This window comes from Chlamydotis macqueenii, chromosome 1, assembly GCF_036417535.1.
Source record: "Chlamydotis macqueenii isolate bChlMac1 chromosome 1, bChlMac1.mat, whole genome shotgun sequence".
Classification (NCBI taxonomy): domain Eukaryota; kingdom Metazoa; phylum Chordata; class Aves; order Otidiformes; family Otididae; genus Chlamydotis; species Chlamydotis macqueenii.
This window is the reverse complement of record NC_141556.1, coordinates 198,459,559-198,478,251: the sequence shown is the minus strand read 5'-3', so window position 1 is coordinate 198,478,251 and position 18,693 is coordinate 198,459,559. Positions and strand designations below refer to the sequence as shown.

Here is an 18,693-nt window from a genome sequence, read left to right as displayed (position 1 = left end):
AGTCAGGCAGAGAAGTTTTCACTTTATTGGGCATTATGTTGAGGTCCTTTTTCCTCTTTTTCTTTCCAATTTTGCAGTTGTATGTATATTTCTGCTTACCGTGTTTGAATGTCTAAAATGCTGGAGATAAGTATGAAGTTCTTTCCAGTTCCCTGAAGTTAATCTAAATATTTTTGGAGCAAAGACTGGGCAATTTTGGTTACCTTCAGAGATCAGAGTGCATTTATAGGATACTTCAAATTGTTCAATACAACCTTTTAATACAAGACTCACTTTAACAAGAGAGATTTGCTTATTATTAGCCACTTAAGTTTCCAAGACCTGAGAGTAAGTTTGGACTTTCTCTTTGCAGTTAACCTTTGTTCTAATCCTGAAGATAAGCTTCAGATATATCGGGATAACTTTGAAAAGGCGTATTTGGATTCAACAGAGAGATTTTATAGAACACAGGCTCCTTCTTATTTACAACAGAATGGTGTACAAAATTATATGAAATATGTAAGTAAAAATTCAGTTGTAGCTTTGTTCTGAAAGTGTTAGTGCTTAAAATGATTGCTGTTCTACTTTTGCACAGGCAGATGCTAAACTAAAAGAAGAAGAGAAAAGAGCACTACGATATTTAGAAACAAGGCGTGAATGTAACTCCGTGGAAGCGGTAAGTATAATGTGTACAAAAATTGACTTATTTTATGTTTATATTGTACTATTACATTGCTGCTTTGATTTTTCTGTATGTTACAGTATTCTTTGGTAGCAATAACTTGATATGAAACTGTTGATTTTATGTTTTTTAATAATCCATTATATTTTTTCTTGCAGAAATTTGTATTACTTTCCAATCTGGCAATTAAAAATTTCTCCACATGTTTTAATAGTAAGTGTAGATCAAAAGTTCAGATAAAGGGCAGGTTTTTATTTAAGTTAATTTCTAGTCTTTCATTTTGAGTCAGGCATGATTTTATTTTCTGTGCTTAACAGTGAATGAGAATGATTTGAAAATAAGCTGGCCAGTCTAGTAGGTAAAGAGTTTCTCAGTGCTCATTTTAGAATACCTGAAAGAGTTATTGTTCATTGCAATCAAAAGGAGCAATAGAAATTTTGTTAAAACTGTTCTAGATTTCTGCTGAGGCTGAAATATGGCCATTCAATATAAAGGATGGGTTTGTTTTTGTTGTTGTTGTTGTTTTTGGTTTTTTTTTTTTTCCTCTTCATACTCCTTGAGCAGAATTTTACACAGTTCAGATTCTGGAGGAAGATTTAACTGGAATCATTAGTTCATAATTGTCTGTGTTGAAATTAGTTCAGGAAACAGGTTATTTTTAAATGAATACCCTTTACATCTGAATTTTCTGCACTAGATCAAAATGTATTTTCTGTCTTTTGTTAAGTTGTAAAAAATTCATTTTGCACAACTAGAAAACGTAATCTGTATAAAGAGGCTGACGAAAGAGAGATGGTCCTGACATGTATAAGCAGTTTCTGTTCCAGATCTAGCCATAGCGTCTCATTCCTGCCAGCCAGCCTGGTCCAAATAGGGTATGCTGGAATGAGAACTATTCTTAGCTCTTGGGTGTATACTTGGAAACTAAGTAGGATAGCTGATGTTCCAAAAGTGATGGGTCCCTTGAGAGAAAAGAGGCAACTGAAATATTAAGCTCATTACTGGTTTGGAAGAGAGTTTAGCACATTTACTAATCTACACATTTTGAAGAAATATGGTTTCCTATATAGTAAAATGTATACTACACATACTTTTATGAGTCAGTGAATTAATTAATTATTTTATAGAGCACAGTTGTTGAGAACAGGCTAGATTTTGTGTCATAGCAAACTTGAGAGAGATCAGACTTTGTTGTTCAGATGGCTGAATGAGCTAATTCTGTGTTTAATATATTTCAGTTAATGGAGTGCTGCGTCAATGCCCTGGTGACGTCTTTTAAAGAGACTATTTTAGCTGAATGCCAAGGCATGATCAAGCGAAATGAAACAGAAAGTAAGTGAAGCTTCAAGAGCAGTGCAGGATGAACTCAGCGTCAGCTGCATAAAAATAGATTTGTTTGTAGATATATCAAATTACAGTTTTTAATAGATGGTGGCAGTGTTTCATAGATAAAATATTAATGCACATGGGCAATTCTATCCACAAAAAAAAAAAACATAATTGGTTAGTATTTTTTATATCACTTCTGAAATGCGTATGTACCATACCCTAATTTGAATGACTGGATAGTTCTCGTCTTGCTTGAAAGAGAAGAATATTTTGTGCTCTGTTTTCTTTATTTTTCCTACAGCATATTTTCCTCATGTTGACCAACTCTGGTAAATGTTGCATGTGTCTGATTTTCTGTTTGAATAGTTCAGGTACAAAAACTCCCCCTTCATTCTACCCCCACTACCCTGTTCCTCCTGGAAAAAACGTGAAGCATTTCTTTACAAAGCTGTTTTTCTGAAAAGCAGTGAGATATTTTTCTTACTCTGATTATTGGTACAGGACCAATAGGTCAATGAACAAAACCTCTGCATGTTTTTTGGTTTTATAGCCAGTATGTCACTGTGAGTATTTAAAGTTAGCTCTGCACACTCTTTTTAAAGTTCTCAAAAATGTTTTTTTTTTAACTCTGCTGCCATAAATTGACAGGTTAGTGCAATTCAAAAGTCTTGTGTGGGTCCTGTATGATAAACCAAACTAGATAAGTCATTAAAATGTCATAATTCAAGTAGGGAAATTGGAAAAAATCTAAAAGGTGAAGTCACAGGTTATTTTTTTTAAGTTTCTGTGTCGTGCAGCCAGGGAATATTTACTAATGTCTGTATGAAGTTTTCATTTCTATGCAAATGTGAAGACTGTTTTATGACTTAAAACAGTGTAGAAAATACTTCTAAAGCCAGCATTTCAGAAAATACTTGACCGCAGAACTATGTCATACTGATCTGTTTATCTAGCGGCATGATTTCTGGCAGTAGTCCAGAGCTAAATCTAGAAAGCCACAAAACTTCTTCTGAGTATATGTTACAGCATTTAGGAGAATACGAGAGGCTTATTGAAATGTAGATCTTCAGAAGAGTTCATCTATAGCATCCGAAGCATCTTTCTTCAGAAGAACTCAAGCATCTCTTTCAAATCTTTTTTTTTTTCTTTTCTTTCCCCTAGACCTACTAATGCTGTTTAAAATGTTTTAATGAAGGATGCAGGTGCAGATGATTAAAAATTTATTTAAAGACTGGAGCGATACATAGTAATATATACATCTGATAGCATGCTCTGCTGTGTTTTGCTTGGGCATGTGTCTTTCTGATAATATTTGCCCTGAAGAATTTAATGGTGTCTTCTTTACTAAACATCATCTGACAAAAAAGGGCTGGGTTCATTTGGCTGTGAGCTGGCCACTACTGTAAAATACTGTGTTACTTTAAGTACTTAATATTTATGTACCATGCAAAGGAAGGAAGGCATAATGTTTTCCAGCTAAAAGCTATCAAAGATGTCATAACTTGCAGACACTCTTCAGAACTGGCTTAGTGTGTTTTTGTTTGCTTATAGTGTTGGGAGGCTTAAATTTTATTTGTGAAGTACTTCATAACGGAAATAAAAAGGAAATTTGATGTTTATGAATAAAAAATGAAAACAGAACTTGTTGAAGTGCCCCAGCATCTACAATATGTATTTCTTTTACTTTTCACTCTCATAATGTATTCTGAGAGAAATGTTCTTTTTTTTCTGGGGTGAGGGGGAGTTCCTACAGTTTTAGAGATGCACCTGAAGTCTTCCTTTGCCACCATTTATTAGGAAAAAATACTGAATTATTTTTCTTGAATTATTCATGCCATCACTTGTTTACAGAAACAGATGCAGAAACCTTTAATACATCTTTTAACCATCTCTTCCTCCCTCTCACCCCTTTTTTGTTTGGTTTTTTTTTTTTTTTAAGTACAGATTAAAAGATCCAGTAAAAGTTGAGTGAGCTTTTTGGACTTACTCTTTGTATAACAGTGCTGCCATCACTTACAGTACATCTAAATTGCACTGAGAATACCTCTGACTCCATTTTTTTTTTTCTCCATCCTGAAATCACATATTTTAGCCCATTGTGAGTTGTCTCTAGTAGCATTGCAAGTTCTTGTTGAAGGTTGTTGGTAGTTTCCATTCTTTAATTTGCATTGTTGTGTTCTAAAATGATTCTTTTCCTTTCTGTGCGTTGCTTTTCTATTTGGTTCTGCAGCAGTTGTAGGAATACAGAAGTTGATAATGTAGATTTCATCCTCAGTGGGACAGGATCTTGCAGATGTTGCTGACAAAAGTATTGCAGAGGAGAAAACATAGACAGGGCCTCTGGCTTTTTTCCCCTTTCACAGTAGATATAGAATCAAGGAATTAAGCAAATCTACCTTTTTTTTTTTTTCTGTCAAAAAAAGAATCAGAATCCATGATCAATTTGTTCTACTTCATTAAGCAGAGACCTTTGTGTTTAGTGCAAATCTCTGTGGTGTCTCTAAAACAGTCTGGTCGCCTTAATGCAGGTGTTCCTTTGTCGACAGTTTTGTCAGGATGATTATTGATGTTTCAGCACCTTTTTTTTATTTATTTATTTTTTTTAAAGCAGTGTTGAAATACCTTCACAAAAAGTAGACAAATAAACCAGTTTTAAAAGTTTTTGAACTGGTAACTTTCAGAAAAACTAAATAAACTCTGTGGGAAAAGATAAAGGAAAAAATACTGTCTACCTTAATCAGTTTTGGTTACTTTAAAATTTGGCATGCTTTTAGTTTAAAAAAAAAAAAACAAAACCAAAACATTGTACATGGTATTGGAAGATACACAAAGCCAAACAGAGCTATCTTTAATTAAAAAAAAAAAAAAGGAAATCCATACAATTTCCTGCATGAACTCCTATAGGCTTCCAACTGAAAGAGACCAATTTTTGATGGGGATTTTAAGGCAGTTAGACGAAGAACCTGGACTCAATCAAAATTGCCATTGACTTTAGGGGTTTTTATTCAAGCTTGTGATATTATATGCATAAGCAAGTATTACTTTGCAATAAATATCTCTTTTTGCCTTGAGAAGAATCTCTTTGTGGGACCAGAATTGGAACAGTATCCAAAATATTTTTCCTTTTAAGGGATTAATTGGATTATCTGTTCTTTACATATTCAGTGTTCCACTTGGAATTATCCCTAGCAGAAATGTGGTATGTTTCTTTATTACACAGGTCTTTGACTGTTGACTTTATCAGTATTTTTATCTTTCAGAGTTGCATTTAATGTTTTCACTGATGGATAAAGTTCCGAATGGCATAGAGCCTATGCTGAAAGACTTAGAAGAACATATTGTTAGTGCTGGACTTGCGGATATGGTAGCAGCTGCTGAAACTATTACTACTGTAAGTATTGGTTTTTAATAAAATAGCAATGAAAAAACAACTTTTCAGAAGTTAAATACTTTCTAATTCTGGGACATACATGTCAATGGAAGTAATTTTTGTTTAAAAGTCAAATTTTGATCCATTGAAAAGTTTAAGTGTCTTTAGAGTAATTTTTTTTATTCCTTATGTTTTCAGTTGTATCTTTAAAATGTGTACCTAATTTGCAATAAAGAAAAGGTTATAAATTAAGCGCATGGCATACCTATATGGTAGGATAGTGTTAGCATCTTCATTAAAAAGGCGTAATCCTTTTTTTTTTTCAGAATTCTAACTTCCTGATGAAATTTGAAATTTGCTTTCGATCTAAGAGAGGTTGTTCAGTGTAGAAATTAAAACATTTTTTCCCACTGTTCTTTTTCAGCTTTTTTGTCATTTTCTCTGGGTCTAGGAGGCCTGAGTATCTGCAGCAATCAGAATGTACTTTTTATTGGTCCTTGAAAAGTTGTTTGTTTGTTTATTTAGAAGTCATTACAATATTTGAAAGTTATATCTTTTTTTTTCTCTGAGTGTATATATATGTATGTTTGTATATTGGAAATGCTGTCCTGAAAGTCTGGGTTGAAGCTTACATGCTGTAGAGCTCTTCAGTACAGAGAGTGAAGATAAAATGCTCATTCTTAGTGCTCAGGCTTGAGGATACTACGTTATTACAGATCAGGGAATTACATGCAAGCTCATATTGAATTCTGTGGAGCCTCATTTTTTATTTGATCTTTGCCTCTTTAACTTTAGGATTCTGAGAAATATGTAGAGCAATTGCTCACACTATTTAATCGATTTAGTAAATTGGTTAAAGAAGCTTTTCAAGATGATCCAAGATTTCTCACTGCAAGAGATAAGGTATGCGTTTCTGCTGATCATTTGTTTTCAGTTTAAGAATTGTTGTAATTCATACTATAATGTCTCTGAAATCCTTGTGCCCATTCACTGTTAAATCTAGAAGCTGCTCTTACTCTAGTAAGTATGCAGACTAAAATATGGATGAAACCTACTACCAACTGATTAGCTTTTCATTTGTGTTGTAGTCATGCAGAAAATTGCATTTGTAATGTTGTAGAGTATATCAGAGGATGAGCTTTGTGTTGAGCACCTTAATGTCTGATTCAGCAATATATTTATGTTTAGAATTTACTGCATATTTGGGTATAGTCTCATGACTTCGGATATGGAACCTGCTCAGTGCAGTCCCTTGGTAAGCTGTTGCTTAAAGGAAAGTAGTATGGTAATGGCAAAGAGAACATCGGTTAATGGGCAGTTGAGTTGTAGGATTTGAACTCTCGTATTGAAAATCAAATCCACAAACTATGGGCTAGTAAAAATCAGATTGATTTCATGTTACAGTAACCGAAAAAGAGAGAGAAAACTTTTGTGATTCGTGTGTTAAAGAGAGTGTAGCACTAATAAAATGTAATTATTTTTCAGGCGTACAAAGCAGTTGTGAATGATGCTACAATATTTAAACTTGAATTGCCATTGAAGCAGAAGGGGTAAGCCATATAAACTTCATGTGAATCAAGGTCTCTTCAAAAAATAACACTATGTTTAAAAGTGCTTTGTGTTTTTTGGATTATGGAACTTTAGATCGCTTCTCAGCCTCTGGTAAAACACTCTTCACATGGCATGGGTCAATGGGTCACAATAGCAGCCTGTTTAAATTCAAATCAAGAGATTGGGGATCTGTTATTTTATGGTAGAGTAATGAGTAAATCTGTTAACTGAATTTAATAATAACTTCTTGGGTTACTAATTTCAAAAACCTGAGCTGTATAACTGCTGCAACTTCAGTAAAAGCCCTGGGGAAAACTGAGGCAGTGATCTTTATGGGAATAACTGTGGCTGATGAAGGTGTAACTATCCACAAGCTGTTTACCACCTGCTGTTGTGCCACCTGTGTGACGTGTCTGGGTGTTACATTTTTGTTTCAGTGCAGGATTAACCAGGTTAGTTTAAACAACTTCCAGTAGGTTAAGCAGACCTGTGTGACTCAAGAAGAAAAAACACTCTGCTAACTCAGCCAAGATAAGGTAGAAGTCAGTTAATTGATGGTTACACTTAACATGTGATGTGCCACTTAAGTAGGAATCTGTATATATTTAGGTGATTGGGGTTGCTTGTATATAGTTCGTAGTGTGATTTACTGTGGAAACAAAGCTGATGTGGCTGGGCTGCCAGCTTCCCTTTGCAATTACTTCTGCTTAGGGGTGGATGGGTATAAATACCTGTTCAGCATTCTAGTTCTTATTCTGTGTTTGGTTTTGGACTAATGGTAAACCTAGACAGGGATTAGCCTTGCTGGTTTTGTTACTGGAGGAACCTCTTCACGAAAGCCTGGATCCCTGCTTTCTATACTTTGTGTAGATGTAGGCAAGGTAGAGGAGTTTTTTAGGTCTCTGGTAATGTTTTCATTTCCCTTGGGAGCATCCAAATCAATACCTCATTCAAACTGTTTCATTCCTAAAGCTACACCTGCCTAGTGATTTCTTAGAAACCACCATGACGGCGATGGTCTTCTGTTCAGCATTCTTCTTCCCAAGCTCTTTCAAGTTGTCTGTGTATGTAATGAGTCAATTTGTTAGCTGAACAACCTGGTTTAAGTAAAATGAAACTTTATCCTGCTTAACTTATGCCATTAAGTTCAGCCTAAGAATATGGAATTTGTTAATTTTTCATTGCTGTTAGGATCCTGAAGACTCCTGTTCAGAAATACCTGGGAACACATTGATTAAATAGTGGTTCTGTCTTCTAATAACCAGAAGACCAGTGATATGCTTTTACTCCAAGTGGTCTTTAGGAGGGCAGAAAACACTGGCCTGCAAGCTGCTTTGTGAATTAAGAAGGACAAGTTGTCTGAAGAGTTTTAGCACTGTCTACACTAGTCGATGAGAGAATGAGCAAGAACACTGGATCCCTGAGCATCCCAACAGCTTCTTACCTGCTGTCTTACCCACTGCCTTTGTTCTGGGCGCTTGAGACTAGCAATAAAGTTGGTGCCACCTGACTCTAGAAATAGGGATTCATCATTGGCACTGTTTTACTCACCAGTCTAGACACAGGTTCAGAGTGCGACCTTGTGCTTGCATGCCTTTTGAAGAACCACAGTCTGTCTAGTGTAGCATCTTGTTCAACTTTAATCTGCTTTTAAGCTGCAAACTGTTAGTCTGCTGTTTATACTTGTTACAAAATAATTTTATTCCGTTGCTATGCAATAGATATGTTAGGTTTTGAAGTCTGTGAAATGCAGTGCAGGAGGCTCTTCCTGAGCCTCTCATTAGAGAATACTGACAGGATGAGTGAACATTTCACTGCAGCATTTGTTAATTCTTTACTGGAATACTTATTGCTATGCGGTATTTAGTTGTTTCAAACTGTAGTTTGAATGTAATCCTTCATTGTTAGAGTTCTGAAATTAAAAGCAGTTAGAATGATCAAGCTGTAGAAGCTGTCTGAAAATGTTAGTGTTTATTCTTTCAAGAAGAAAAGGCACTTATCCCTAATTTTTCATTAGTTCAACAAGGATACCAGAATCCTTGTCAAGGGGATCAGGAAAGAGTGGTCTGTCTTGTTAACAGTCTGACTGCTCCAGAATAGCAGGATTCTACACAGTTTGAAGATATGTTGTTGTTGTTTTATTTAGTGTTGGATTGAAAACACAGCCTGAATCCAAATGTCCTGAGCTTCTTGCTAATTACTGTGACATGTTGCTAAGAAAAACACCACTAAGCAAAAAACTAACCTCTGAAGAAATTGAAGCAAAGCTTAAAGAAGTGGTAAGCTTTTCTTTCTACTTCTCGATTATTCTGAAGAATGAATTTGTTTGGTTTCTTTCCTTTTGTGGATTGAGGCATTGGTCTTCAAAAACAGTTATGGAAGGTGTAACAATAAGGAAAAGAGGTTATTATGTCATCATAATAAACTTTGTGTGTTTAAATCTTGTGAACCATGCAGTGTTTCATGTCTGTGTGTCAGTTCACAAAATTAGTATGCTAAATTAATGCCTATATCAGACTGCTAGTCTACAAAATAATGCAGGAGACTTTTACATACCGGTGTCAGTATCTCTTCTGATTTAAGAGAAGGTTATTGGTGGTTGACAAATGAAGAAATTGGAGGTGTGATATGAAAGATTCATAGTTGATGCCGGTGTGATAGTATTAACACAGTTACTCTTAAGGCAATGTCAAGTAGCCTTTTTTCTACTTCATAGTCTACAGTGGCATTAGATCAGCATTCAAAGACTTGTCTGACTGACAATGCAAATAAGTATCTTAAAATGTATTTTTTTGACAGCTTTTGGTACTTAAATATGTACAGAATAAAGATGTTTTCATGCGATATCACAAAGCTCACTTAACAAGACGCCTGATATTAGATATATCAGCTGATAGTGAAATTGAGGAGAATATGGTGGAATGGCTCAGAGTAAGTAGCCTGACATCTTTCTTTGTTTGCTTGTGCCTCTTGCTCATGGTATTAATTCCTACTCTTGATCTTAGATACCCTTCTTGCTTAGGTGAATTCTATCTTAAATTGCAAGCCACTCAGGACATGTTATACTTCCCTTTTATTGCAATACTTTGTGCAAGTAAAACAGTTCAGTCCTTTTCTAAGAGAAATGTTGAGCATAATAGTTAGTATTGATAGATTTTAAAATATTTCAGATATTATTATCTTTGTATATTTCATATGCAAATGAGCAAAATGCAGTATACTTGTTGTTCAGGTATGTAAATAATTTGAAGTGTCTTCTAACTCCGAAATTTTGTGTAGATTAGAATATTATTTGCATGCCTCAAACATTCCTTCAAAGCTCAGAATTCATTGATTCCTTAATGCATGCATATGTTCTTCAGCACTTGGATTTCTTTAAAAGAATCATCATGTGCCTTTAAGGGGTAGCTACTTACGATCCATGCAAAAAAAATTCATATGCATTGCAGGTTAACTGTTATTGTAAAGTGATGATAGCTGTGTACTTTAATGCTTTTCAGCTTTTTGAGTTTATTATTTTAAAAATAAAGCTTTCTGTTCACAGTTGTCTGTGTCATAGTTTAGTGTTCTGTTTGTTTATACAGGAAGTAGGAATGCCAGCAGACTATGTAAACAAGCTGGCTAGAATGTTCCAGGATATCAAAGTGTCTGAAGACTTGAACCAGGCCTTCAAAGAAATGCACAAAAATAATAAACTTGCTTTACCAGGTAGTGTTCTCAAATGATTTGCTATTTTTCCTTTCTCTTAATGAAAATAATTCTGTTGAATCTTGAGTTAAAAATTATAGCAACTGCAGGTTGAATGTAGGTCTTCAGACCATTGTTATCCCTAGATTGGAAGTGTCTGTAGGCTCTGCTTTCTCTTACAGTTGACATTGGAGCTATATCATTCTGTAAGTTATTGTGGATTTTCATTATGAGCAATCTTGTAGATACAGACTCCCTGCTCTTCTAGTTAAATTCCAAGCAGGGGCTTGAATCAGTATCAATCAGGTGAATGCCTGAACAACCTCCTCCTACTATGCCCTCATCATTCTTCATGAGTGCTTCAAGCTGTGCTGATCCTTTACCTGCCAGCAGGAGAGCTGGATGCACGCTATGAAGAGCTCAAATCACATTTCTGAGATTGAATTTCACTGATGAGGGAAGCTGAGGAACATCCAGTTTTGGACCTGCTACTGCTGAAAACCCTTTAGTAGTGCTTACAAGCATCAGCTATAAAGCTCCATCAGGGCTTAAGGAGCTCTGCAAAGGCAAGCCAGAAAACCAGAGATTTCAGTCAGTGTTGCTGGCAGAAAGCCAGTGGTGTATAAATAGAGTACTTTCATGTTTAAGTAGGTAGACACCTTGCTACTTCCCGAAAATTCAGTTTTCCATAATTGTATTTAGAGTAGGAAAAAAAAAAAAAGCACTTTGTTTATCTGTCTGTTGTACCTGGAGATTCACGTAATCCAATACTGTCTTACAGCTGACTCTGTGAATATTAAAATTTTAAATGCTGGCGCCTGGTCCCGAAGTTCTGAAAAAGTGTTTGTCTCCTTGCCCACGGAATTAGAAGATCTCATCCCAGAAGTTGAAGAATTTTATAAAAAGAATCACAGTGGTAGAAAACTGCACTGGCACCACCTCATGTCCAATGGAATTGTAAGTGCATCGTTTTCGGTGTATGAATCTCGATGACTGTACTTTCTGTGTATTTGAAATAGTAGGAAAGTTTGTGATCCAGAAAAGCTTATACCTAAAATTGGCATTCTGTTCACAGATAACATTTAAGAATGAGGTTGGCCAGTATGACTTGGAGGTAACAACATTTCAGCTAGCTGTGCTATTTGCGTGGAACCAAAGACCCAGAGAGAAGATCAGCTTTGAAAATCTTAAACTGGCAACTGAACTCCCTGATGCAGAACTTAGGAGGACTTTATGGGTATTTCCCTTTCTCTTGAAACAGATTTCTTCTTGATTTTTGTACTCTGAAATACTGGATTAGTATTTTTAAAGCACTGTCAGATAACACTTTGAAACTGAAATGTGAGCACCTTTCTTGCTAAGTAGTCAGTCATAATGCTGGCTCCTTGCACTACTGTTGAGCACACACAGCCTTTACATTAACACATTCTCTCTACCCAATATTATCTAACTTAAGCTTTTGGAAATAGCAAGATCTTTTTGACCGTATGCTGCCTAAAGCACACAGTTATGACTGTGGTTTGTGAAGTGGGACTGGTCTAACTCTAGAAAATCAGTGGCACCTGATAAATACATGTTGCTTAAAAATAACTTCAGTGTTTGTTCTATCAGACTTTTAATTATTTAGCTCCAGAATAAAGAGAGAAGTCACGTAAGTCAGACTTAACACCACTTCTTCAGCCATGAGTTTGTGTATTTTCCTTTGTATGATTTTACTTATGCTAACCCATTTCAGAAGGAGATTTGGTAAACTGTGTCCCCTCTCTGGTTTTACTGGTATCTTTGTGTTGCCTTCTAGCAGCTCTAAACAAGGCTACGTGGTTCCCTCACTACAGTCTGCACAGCAGTGAACTATGTTCTTAAAAAGTAATTGTTATCATTTAGAAAGTCTGGTGTTTTATTTTCATTCTTTCACTCCCCCCCCCCTTTTCTCTGTAGTCTCTTGTAGCATTTCCAAAGCTGAAACGTCAGGTTTTATTGTATGAACCTCAAGTCAATTCACCCAAAGACTTTACAGAAGGAACCCTCTTCTCGGTGAACCAGGAGTTCAGTTTAATGTAAGATGATGTTTGAAAAGTAAAATAACAATGTACTATTTTATAATTAAAGGAATTCACATTGAGTTAAGCTTCATCCTTGCAAGTTTTCAAGATTCAGCTAGACACGTGCTTTGCTGCCCTATCCCCGCTTAGTTTTGGTGGTAATCATGCTTCAAGTAGGTGGTTGGACTAGATGACCTCCAACAGCTCCTTCAAACAAATGTTCCTATGATTATGTTTTCTGTGAGATTAAATTTCTTAAAAAGGTGCAAAATTGGAGGCCATGAAATTTCATATGTGAAGAGCAGCATGTAAGCAGAACACTAGTGCTGTATTGATTATTACACATACACAAAGTTTCAGAAGCAGAGTAATAAGTTAAAAAAAGGAAGTGAAACTGCTTAATAATACGGTATACTATCAAAAGCCAGGATTTTTGGTGCGGCTTTCACCAGAGAAGAGTGTCTTTATTCCAGTGGGAACTGCAGTGCTCCTTTACTGGTGCTTTGGAATCCTTCAGAGCATAAGATAGTATAAAGAAAGAATATCTAAATGATATTCTTTCTTTCTTCGGGTTTTGCCTCTCTTTATTATCAATGACTATGATTAGAGCTGGCTTCTTGGTAGTAACCTCAGATTCTGGGCCTCATTCTCAGTAGCAGCTGGACATCTGGATCTGTGGAGAGAGAGAGAGCTTCCAAATCTGCTTTTCAACTTTGGACACTGTCAGTTTCAATTGATGGATTTTTTGTAATGTTAGTGTATTCAGGTATTATTGTGCAGAGACATTGATATTGAGGGGGTTTTTTTATTTTTCCGTGAGCTATCTTACTGCAGCAATGCTAATAGCCTATAAATATCTGATATGTGATGGTACTCCTTGCTGTAATTTGAGTTTAACAGGAATTCCTTAATTGAAAAGTCTATTTTTTGCTTATTTTCATACAATACAACTTTTTCAGAAAAAACGCTAAAGTTCAGAAAAGGGGCAAGATAAATTTGATTGGTCGATTGCAACTTACTACAGAGAGAATGCGGGAAGAGGAAAATGAAGGAATAGTCCAGCTAAGAATATTACGAACCCAGGCAAGTAAACTGCCAGAGGGATATACAATTATCCTGTTTCTTCTGTTGTATTACCACTACTGCATGCTGTCCACACTTGAATGTCGATGTATGAAATCAATGCTTTTGAATCCCATTGGAACTTATTTTTGCTACTTGGCTTAGATCCTTTGCGAATACCGGATTTTGCATGTGTGTTTGTGCCCTGGTAGTTAGCTTCCTGTTCTGATGTATCAGGTCATTGTTTTTAAAGATGACAATGCAGATAGTAAGCAAGCGGTGAAGGCGTGACTGTGGGTGGCAGCAGCAGATGGTAAAGCTGACAGACTTGAGCCACCAACATGCACAAACAGCACTGTTGAGATCCCTTTGACTGCTCTATATGAAGAGAGTAATCTCGGAGATGGGATCACACTTTAGTAATAGCAGTATGACTTTTTGAGAGACCTTCTCTTTAGAGGGATAGCTTATAAGTACATCTTAGTTGTACAGACTCCAGCTTCCCGCTTTGTGGTTGGTTGTCCTTCAGTCAGGTATCGGAGATCATTACCTACAATAGAATCTCAAAAATCGCATCTTACCTTCAAATTGCAGGTCTCTTCTGTCAGTCAGATTAGATTCCAGGCCATGCACATTTGAATTGTACCACCTGACTTAACATCTTGATCATACTTCCAGTGGAAGGATTAATGCCTGTTTGTATTTATGAAATGAGAACTCCTTCTGAGTTCCAGTTTGACTTTAAGTTTGCATTTCATGAGGTATTCACAAAGTATATCAAAGTCACCATGGAAATGGTGAATTCTGCTCATAGAGTGAATGAACATTAGGTTTTAGTGAGTAATTCACGCTCTAGATATAAGATTTAACTGCAGATTCTCCTTTGATTGGACTTGTCTTATACATCTTGCCAATGCTTCATTCTTTTCCTTTATCAGCTTCTTTGTAAAAGCAGTTCAGTGTCTGCTTAGGCTAAGAAGTGCAGCATATATCTGATTTTTAAGGAAAAAGACGGAGTTCCTTATTGCCTTGCCTTACCAGGAGCCCTCTGTTAATGCTGTGTTCACTTCGTCACTTCACCTAGGCATTTCAAATAAATTCCTTTTTTTTTTCTCATCCCTCACCAGGAGGCTATCATCCAAATAATGAAAATGCGGAAGAAAATTACTAATGCCCAGCTTCAGACTGAACTGGTAGAAATATTGAAAAACATGTTCTTGCCACAAAAGAAAATGATAAAAGAGCAAATTGAATGGCTTATAGAGCACAAATATATCAGAAGAGATGAGTCGGATATCAACACCTTCATATATATGGCATAATTTGAGGACTCTGCAGGTTGCTGAGAACATTAAATGGAAGGGTGCTTGGACAGACAGCTGCAACAGTTTGTGCTGCAGAAGGACTTGTTTTGACTTTCGTTACGTATTAAAATCCCTGCCTTACCTTACTGAGGACTATATTTTGCCAATCTCATTCAGCTAGCATGATGGCATTCCCTTCATGTTGCACACTTTTAACAGCATGCTGTTTTGTGGGAAACTTGCATTCATGAAGAGCCCATTTTGAACTTTTTAAAGTAGATTTGATTTACACCCACCAGGAAGAATACAGGTTTGGGTTTTTAGATGACCAGTACTTGCACAAGGAAAAAATATTCAAATATTCATGCACTGAGGAACTGCTATTAGTTTTGTTCTGAGTTTTGGGTTTTTTTTGTTTGGTTTTTTTTTTTTTTTTTTAAACACAATTAAGACTAGAAGTAGCACTTTCACTTTTGTGTTTTGGATCAACAGAGTAATGTACTGTCCACCTCTGATCCTTTTTATGTAATAACATTTGAGAGACACAAACACATGCATCACAACTGATATGTATTTGTTACAGTTAAAACCTGTTGGCTAGAGCAGTGCTTCAATCTAGTAACTGGATTTTAATAATTGACACATAAGTGACATAAAAGTAATTCCAAGTCATGGGTGATATTTTTCCTTAAGCAAGAGAACATTGTTTTTAAATTGTTTACTGTAAACAAGTGGATATACATTATTTGTTACCTTATTTGGATGGATTATTTGCTACAATCCTTTCTGAGAAGGTAAAGCTTTCTTGAATGATAACTTTACTCTAAAAGCAGTTTTCATGGATGGATCTGTTATACCGAACAGAAATATTAAGTGTATTTCTTTGTACATTTAATATTTGTATTCCAAATATTTAAGTATGACTACATATATCTGAATGCATTAAAGAGTAATTGATGCACAACTCCCCAGAAAGAAAATAACACTTGAAGATCCCTATACTAATTCCTCATTGGTAACTTTATATATACATGCAAGGTTAATCCAGTTGGACCAGTCTGTTCCTTAGGAGTCAACATCTTTATATGAAAAACAAACTCACCTTTTTATTTTAAAACTGGCAGGGTAGGAAATACAATTCTAACAAAAATGGTAAAAAGCTAAGGAAAAATACTTTTTTTTGTGTGTATGCAGAAAGAGTGCCAAATACACATCAGGAATTTCAACTTTTTAATGTTACCTCTTCTGTTTTCAATCATCTTAAGTAGTCGTTTGGCACTACCTGCCTCTCTACTATTTTGAAATGTCCCAGCATGTACTGGACTGATAATATGAATCACTGGAGCAGAGTGCCTGTCTTGGTACAAAAGGTAAGTTGTGCTTTACTCAGTTCTGTATAAATATTCTTCTATAAATCACAAATGTGTGATTTTTTTTTTTTTTTAATTAACCAGTTCAAGTACAACATCTAAAGGTCTCATCTTCTTTGATGATTGAAAGGAGGAAAAGGATACAATTAACTTCAGTAAAAAAGGAAAACCTTCCAGTAATTAAGAGCAGGGGTTTTGCTTTCACATGGTTCCAGTAAAGTATAAAGTAAGAGTGGTAGAAAAGCTAAGTCTACAAGAATGGCTGCATGCTCTATTACTTGTGTAAATGCCAGCGTGACTGCCTGAGAACATCTGAGGACATCTGTTTGAGTAAGAAATTTTTGGTAGTGAGAGTTTTGTGAACAAGAGATGGAGAGAAATCGAGACCTGGCCAATTACCATTGATTGAAATCCCACAGCTTATGTTACATGCTTTTATTAATACTCAAAAGCAGGTGCTGTTTAAAAATATTGCATCTTTTATGTTGGCCCTGTGGTGTTGCAATTCAGAATCAAAAGCAAGTGGTGCTCTGTGTAGTCAACCAGTAAAACTATTTGAACATTAGAAAACAAAATTCTAATAAAAAACTTTCTGCTGCAAGACTTTCAGTCTTTGTAACTTAAAAGTAATAAACACTCACTTGGGATAATTAGGGGAAAACATGACAGTCTGAGCACACTCTTTCCAAAATAAACAATTCCAGCCCTTAACCAGAAAACAGGTGTGAAATTGTCATGCAGAAAGAGCTACAAAAGGGGCAATGCTGATTTTGAAGCCATTGATTTACGTTTGAGAGAGAAGTTTAAGAAACTGCATCTCAGCTACAACTGTTTAGGAAGTTGGAGTGTATGCAGAAAGCAGCAGGTTGCTAAAAGCTAAGGAGCTACACGTTCCCCCAGCTCATAAATATAAAATAATACAACCTAAATGATATCTATATATTTCTCAACACCTGGGATGCAGAAATATAATTGGTAATGTGCCTATGACATGATCATTTTTCTTTAAATATATACCAGAAATTGATGTCGGGTTTTTTATTAAATGAGACTCACACCAGCAAATTTGTTAAAGATGCAGAATCATATTTAGCGTCCTTCATCAGGTCACTTTCACCAATATGCACTTAAAACTCGTATCGCCTGGGGCACAGGGAGATACCTGGGGTAAACTGTTCTTTTGGGGAGGGTAGAGTTCAGATGTAAATGAAAATGAACTATTCTTCACTTGCAATATGGCAACAACGCACTTTTAAGGCTGCAGCTTTTAGCTATGAGTATATATGTCCAAAGACCTAGCTTAAAGAGGTGCTGCATCTGAAAAATACGTTGCCACACACACTGCCACGGTGACTAGCTCTGGAATGAAATCTGGTGTAGAAGGGGGGGAAATCACTCTTCATAGGTTTAATTAAGAAATACTGTTAAATCTTTCTCTGTCCCAACAACTTGATGAGGATCTCAGTTTCAATTCTGAAGTCTTCCATTTTCCTCTTTCCACAGTTGGTATTCCTAGCTTCTCTTTTTACTCATCTTTCATTTGTTATGACTGTAATGCAATTACATTTCCAAAAGACAATGTGACTTTCTCGTTTTCACCTTTTTAAACTGAATATAAATGTTCTGAATGTTCACATGTTGCATTGATTTGCATTGGGATGCCATTGTCCTGTAAAGTGCAAATTTTAAAAATACAATTGGCAAAAATATTTGATAGTTTTACAGAAAGATTTGCTATCTTCAACTCAAACTGTTTTCTATTTTCATCCAAATGACTGGGATGCTATCTTTGTAATTCTTTGAGGTCATATTTGTGAAATAAACAATACATGAAAGCTTTCCTGTCACATACACTATATGTAGTCTGGAGTGTTGAGCAAACTTGAGTTCCTGAGTTGTAATATCTATCTACGTATGGTATTTACAATTTTGAATGTGTGCCACTACCGAGATAATAATGCTGTACAATTTTGAATGGTGGTAGTTTCTGTATGGCAGTCCAGCTGAACTATTTTGATGTACTGCTTAATTTTTGAATTTTATTTTTTAAGTTGTATAATTTATTTTCTTGCAAAATAAAAATGTAATATAAAAGACTACTCACTTAATGAGGTATTTTGGTGTATTCCCCTACTAAATTTTTAAGTCGAATTCAAGTGCTGCTCCTGAAGAATGCCACTGTATAAAACTGGCCTGATTTCAAGTCCCAAAGTCCATTATAATCAGAGTACTGGAGGGGAAAAAAAAAAAAAAAAAAAGTGAAGTCTTCTAGTTCTTCTCTTGGTATGATTTTTTCAAGTACTTAAGGTTATATGTA

The 18,693-nt window shown here is 35.6% G+C and overlaps 1 protein-coding gene across 3 annotated transcripts in view; it reads left to right on the top strand.

Moving 5' to 3' along the window:
- The window catches only part of CUL5 (cullin 5), a 34,580-nt gene extending 16,105 nt beyond the window's left edge, over window positions 1–18,475 (top strand). Inside the window, exons 6-20 of one of the 3 annotated variants that reach the window (XR_015257496.1) lie at window positions 353–498; window positions 575–655; window positions 1,900–1,993; window positions 5,251–5,381; window positions 6,156–6,263; window positions 6,846–6,910; window positions 9,058–9,190; window positions 9,711–9,842; window positions 10,496–10,619; window positions 11,380–11,555; window positions 11,674–11,835; window positions 12,537–12,655; window positions 13,600–13,723; window positions 14,830–16,376; window positions 16,461–18,475. Coding sequence is in view for 1 of the 3 variants with exons in the window: in XM_086739569.1 (XP_086595695.1) it covers window positions 353–498; window positions 575–655; window positions 1,900–1,993; window positions 5,251–5,381; window positions 6,156–6,263; window positions 6,846–6,910; window positions 9,058–9,190; window positions 9,711–9,842; window positions 10,496–10,619; window positions 11,380–11,555; window positions 11,674–11,835; window positions 12,537–12,655; window positions 13,600–13,723; window positions 14,830–15,024 (1,790 nt within the window). In the remaining 2 variants the exon portion in view is untranslated. Of the gene's footprint in view, window positions 1–352; window positions 499–574; window positions 656–1,899; window positions 1,994–5,250; window positions 5,382–6,155; window positions 6,264–6,845; window positions 6,911–9,057; window positions 9,191–9,710; window positions 9,843–10,495; window positions 10,620–11,379; window positions 11,556–11,673; window positions 11,836–12,536; window positions 12,656–13,599; window positions 13,724–14,829 lie in introns of all 3 variants that reach the window. The other 2 variants (XM_086739569.1, XR_015257497.1) reach the window with 2 other exon arrangements.
- Window positions 18,476–18,693: the final 218 nt, after the last annotated feature.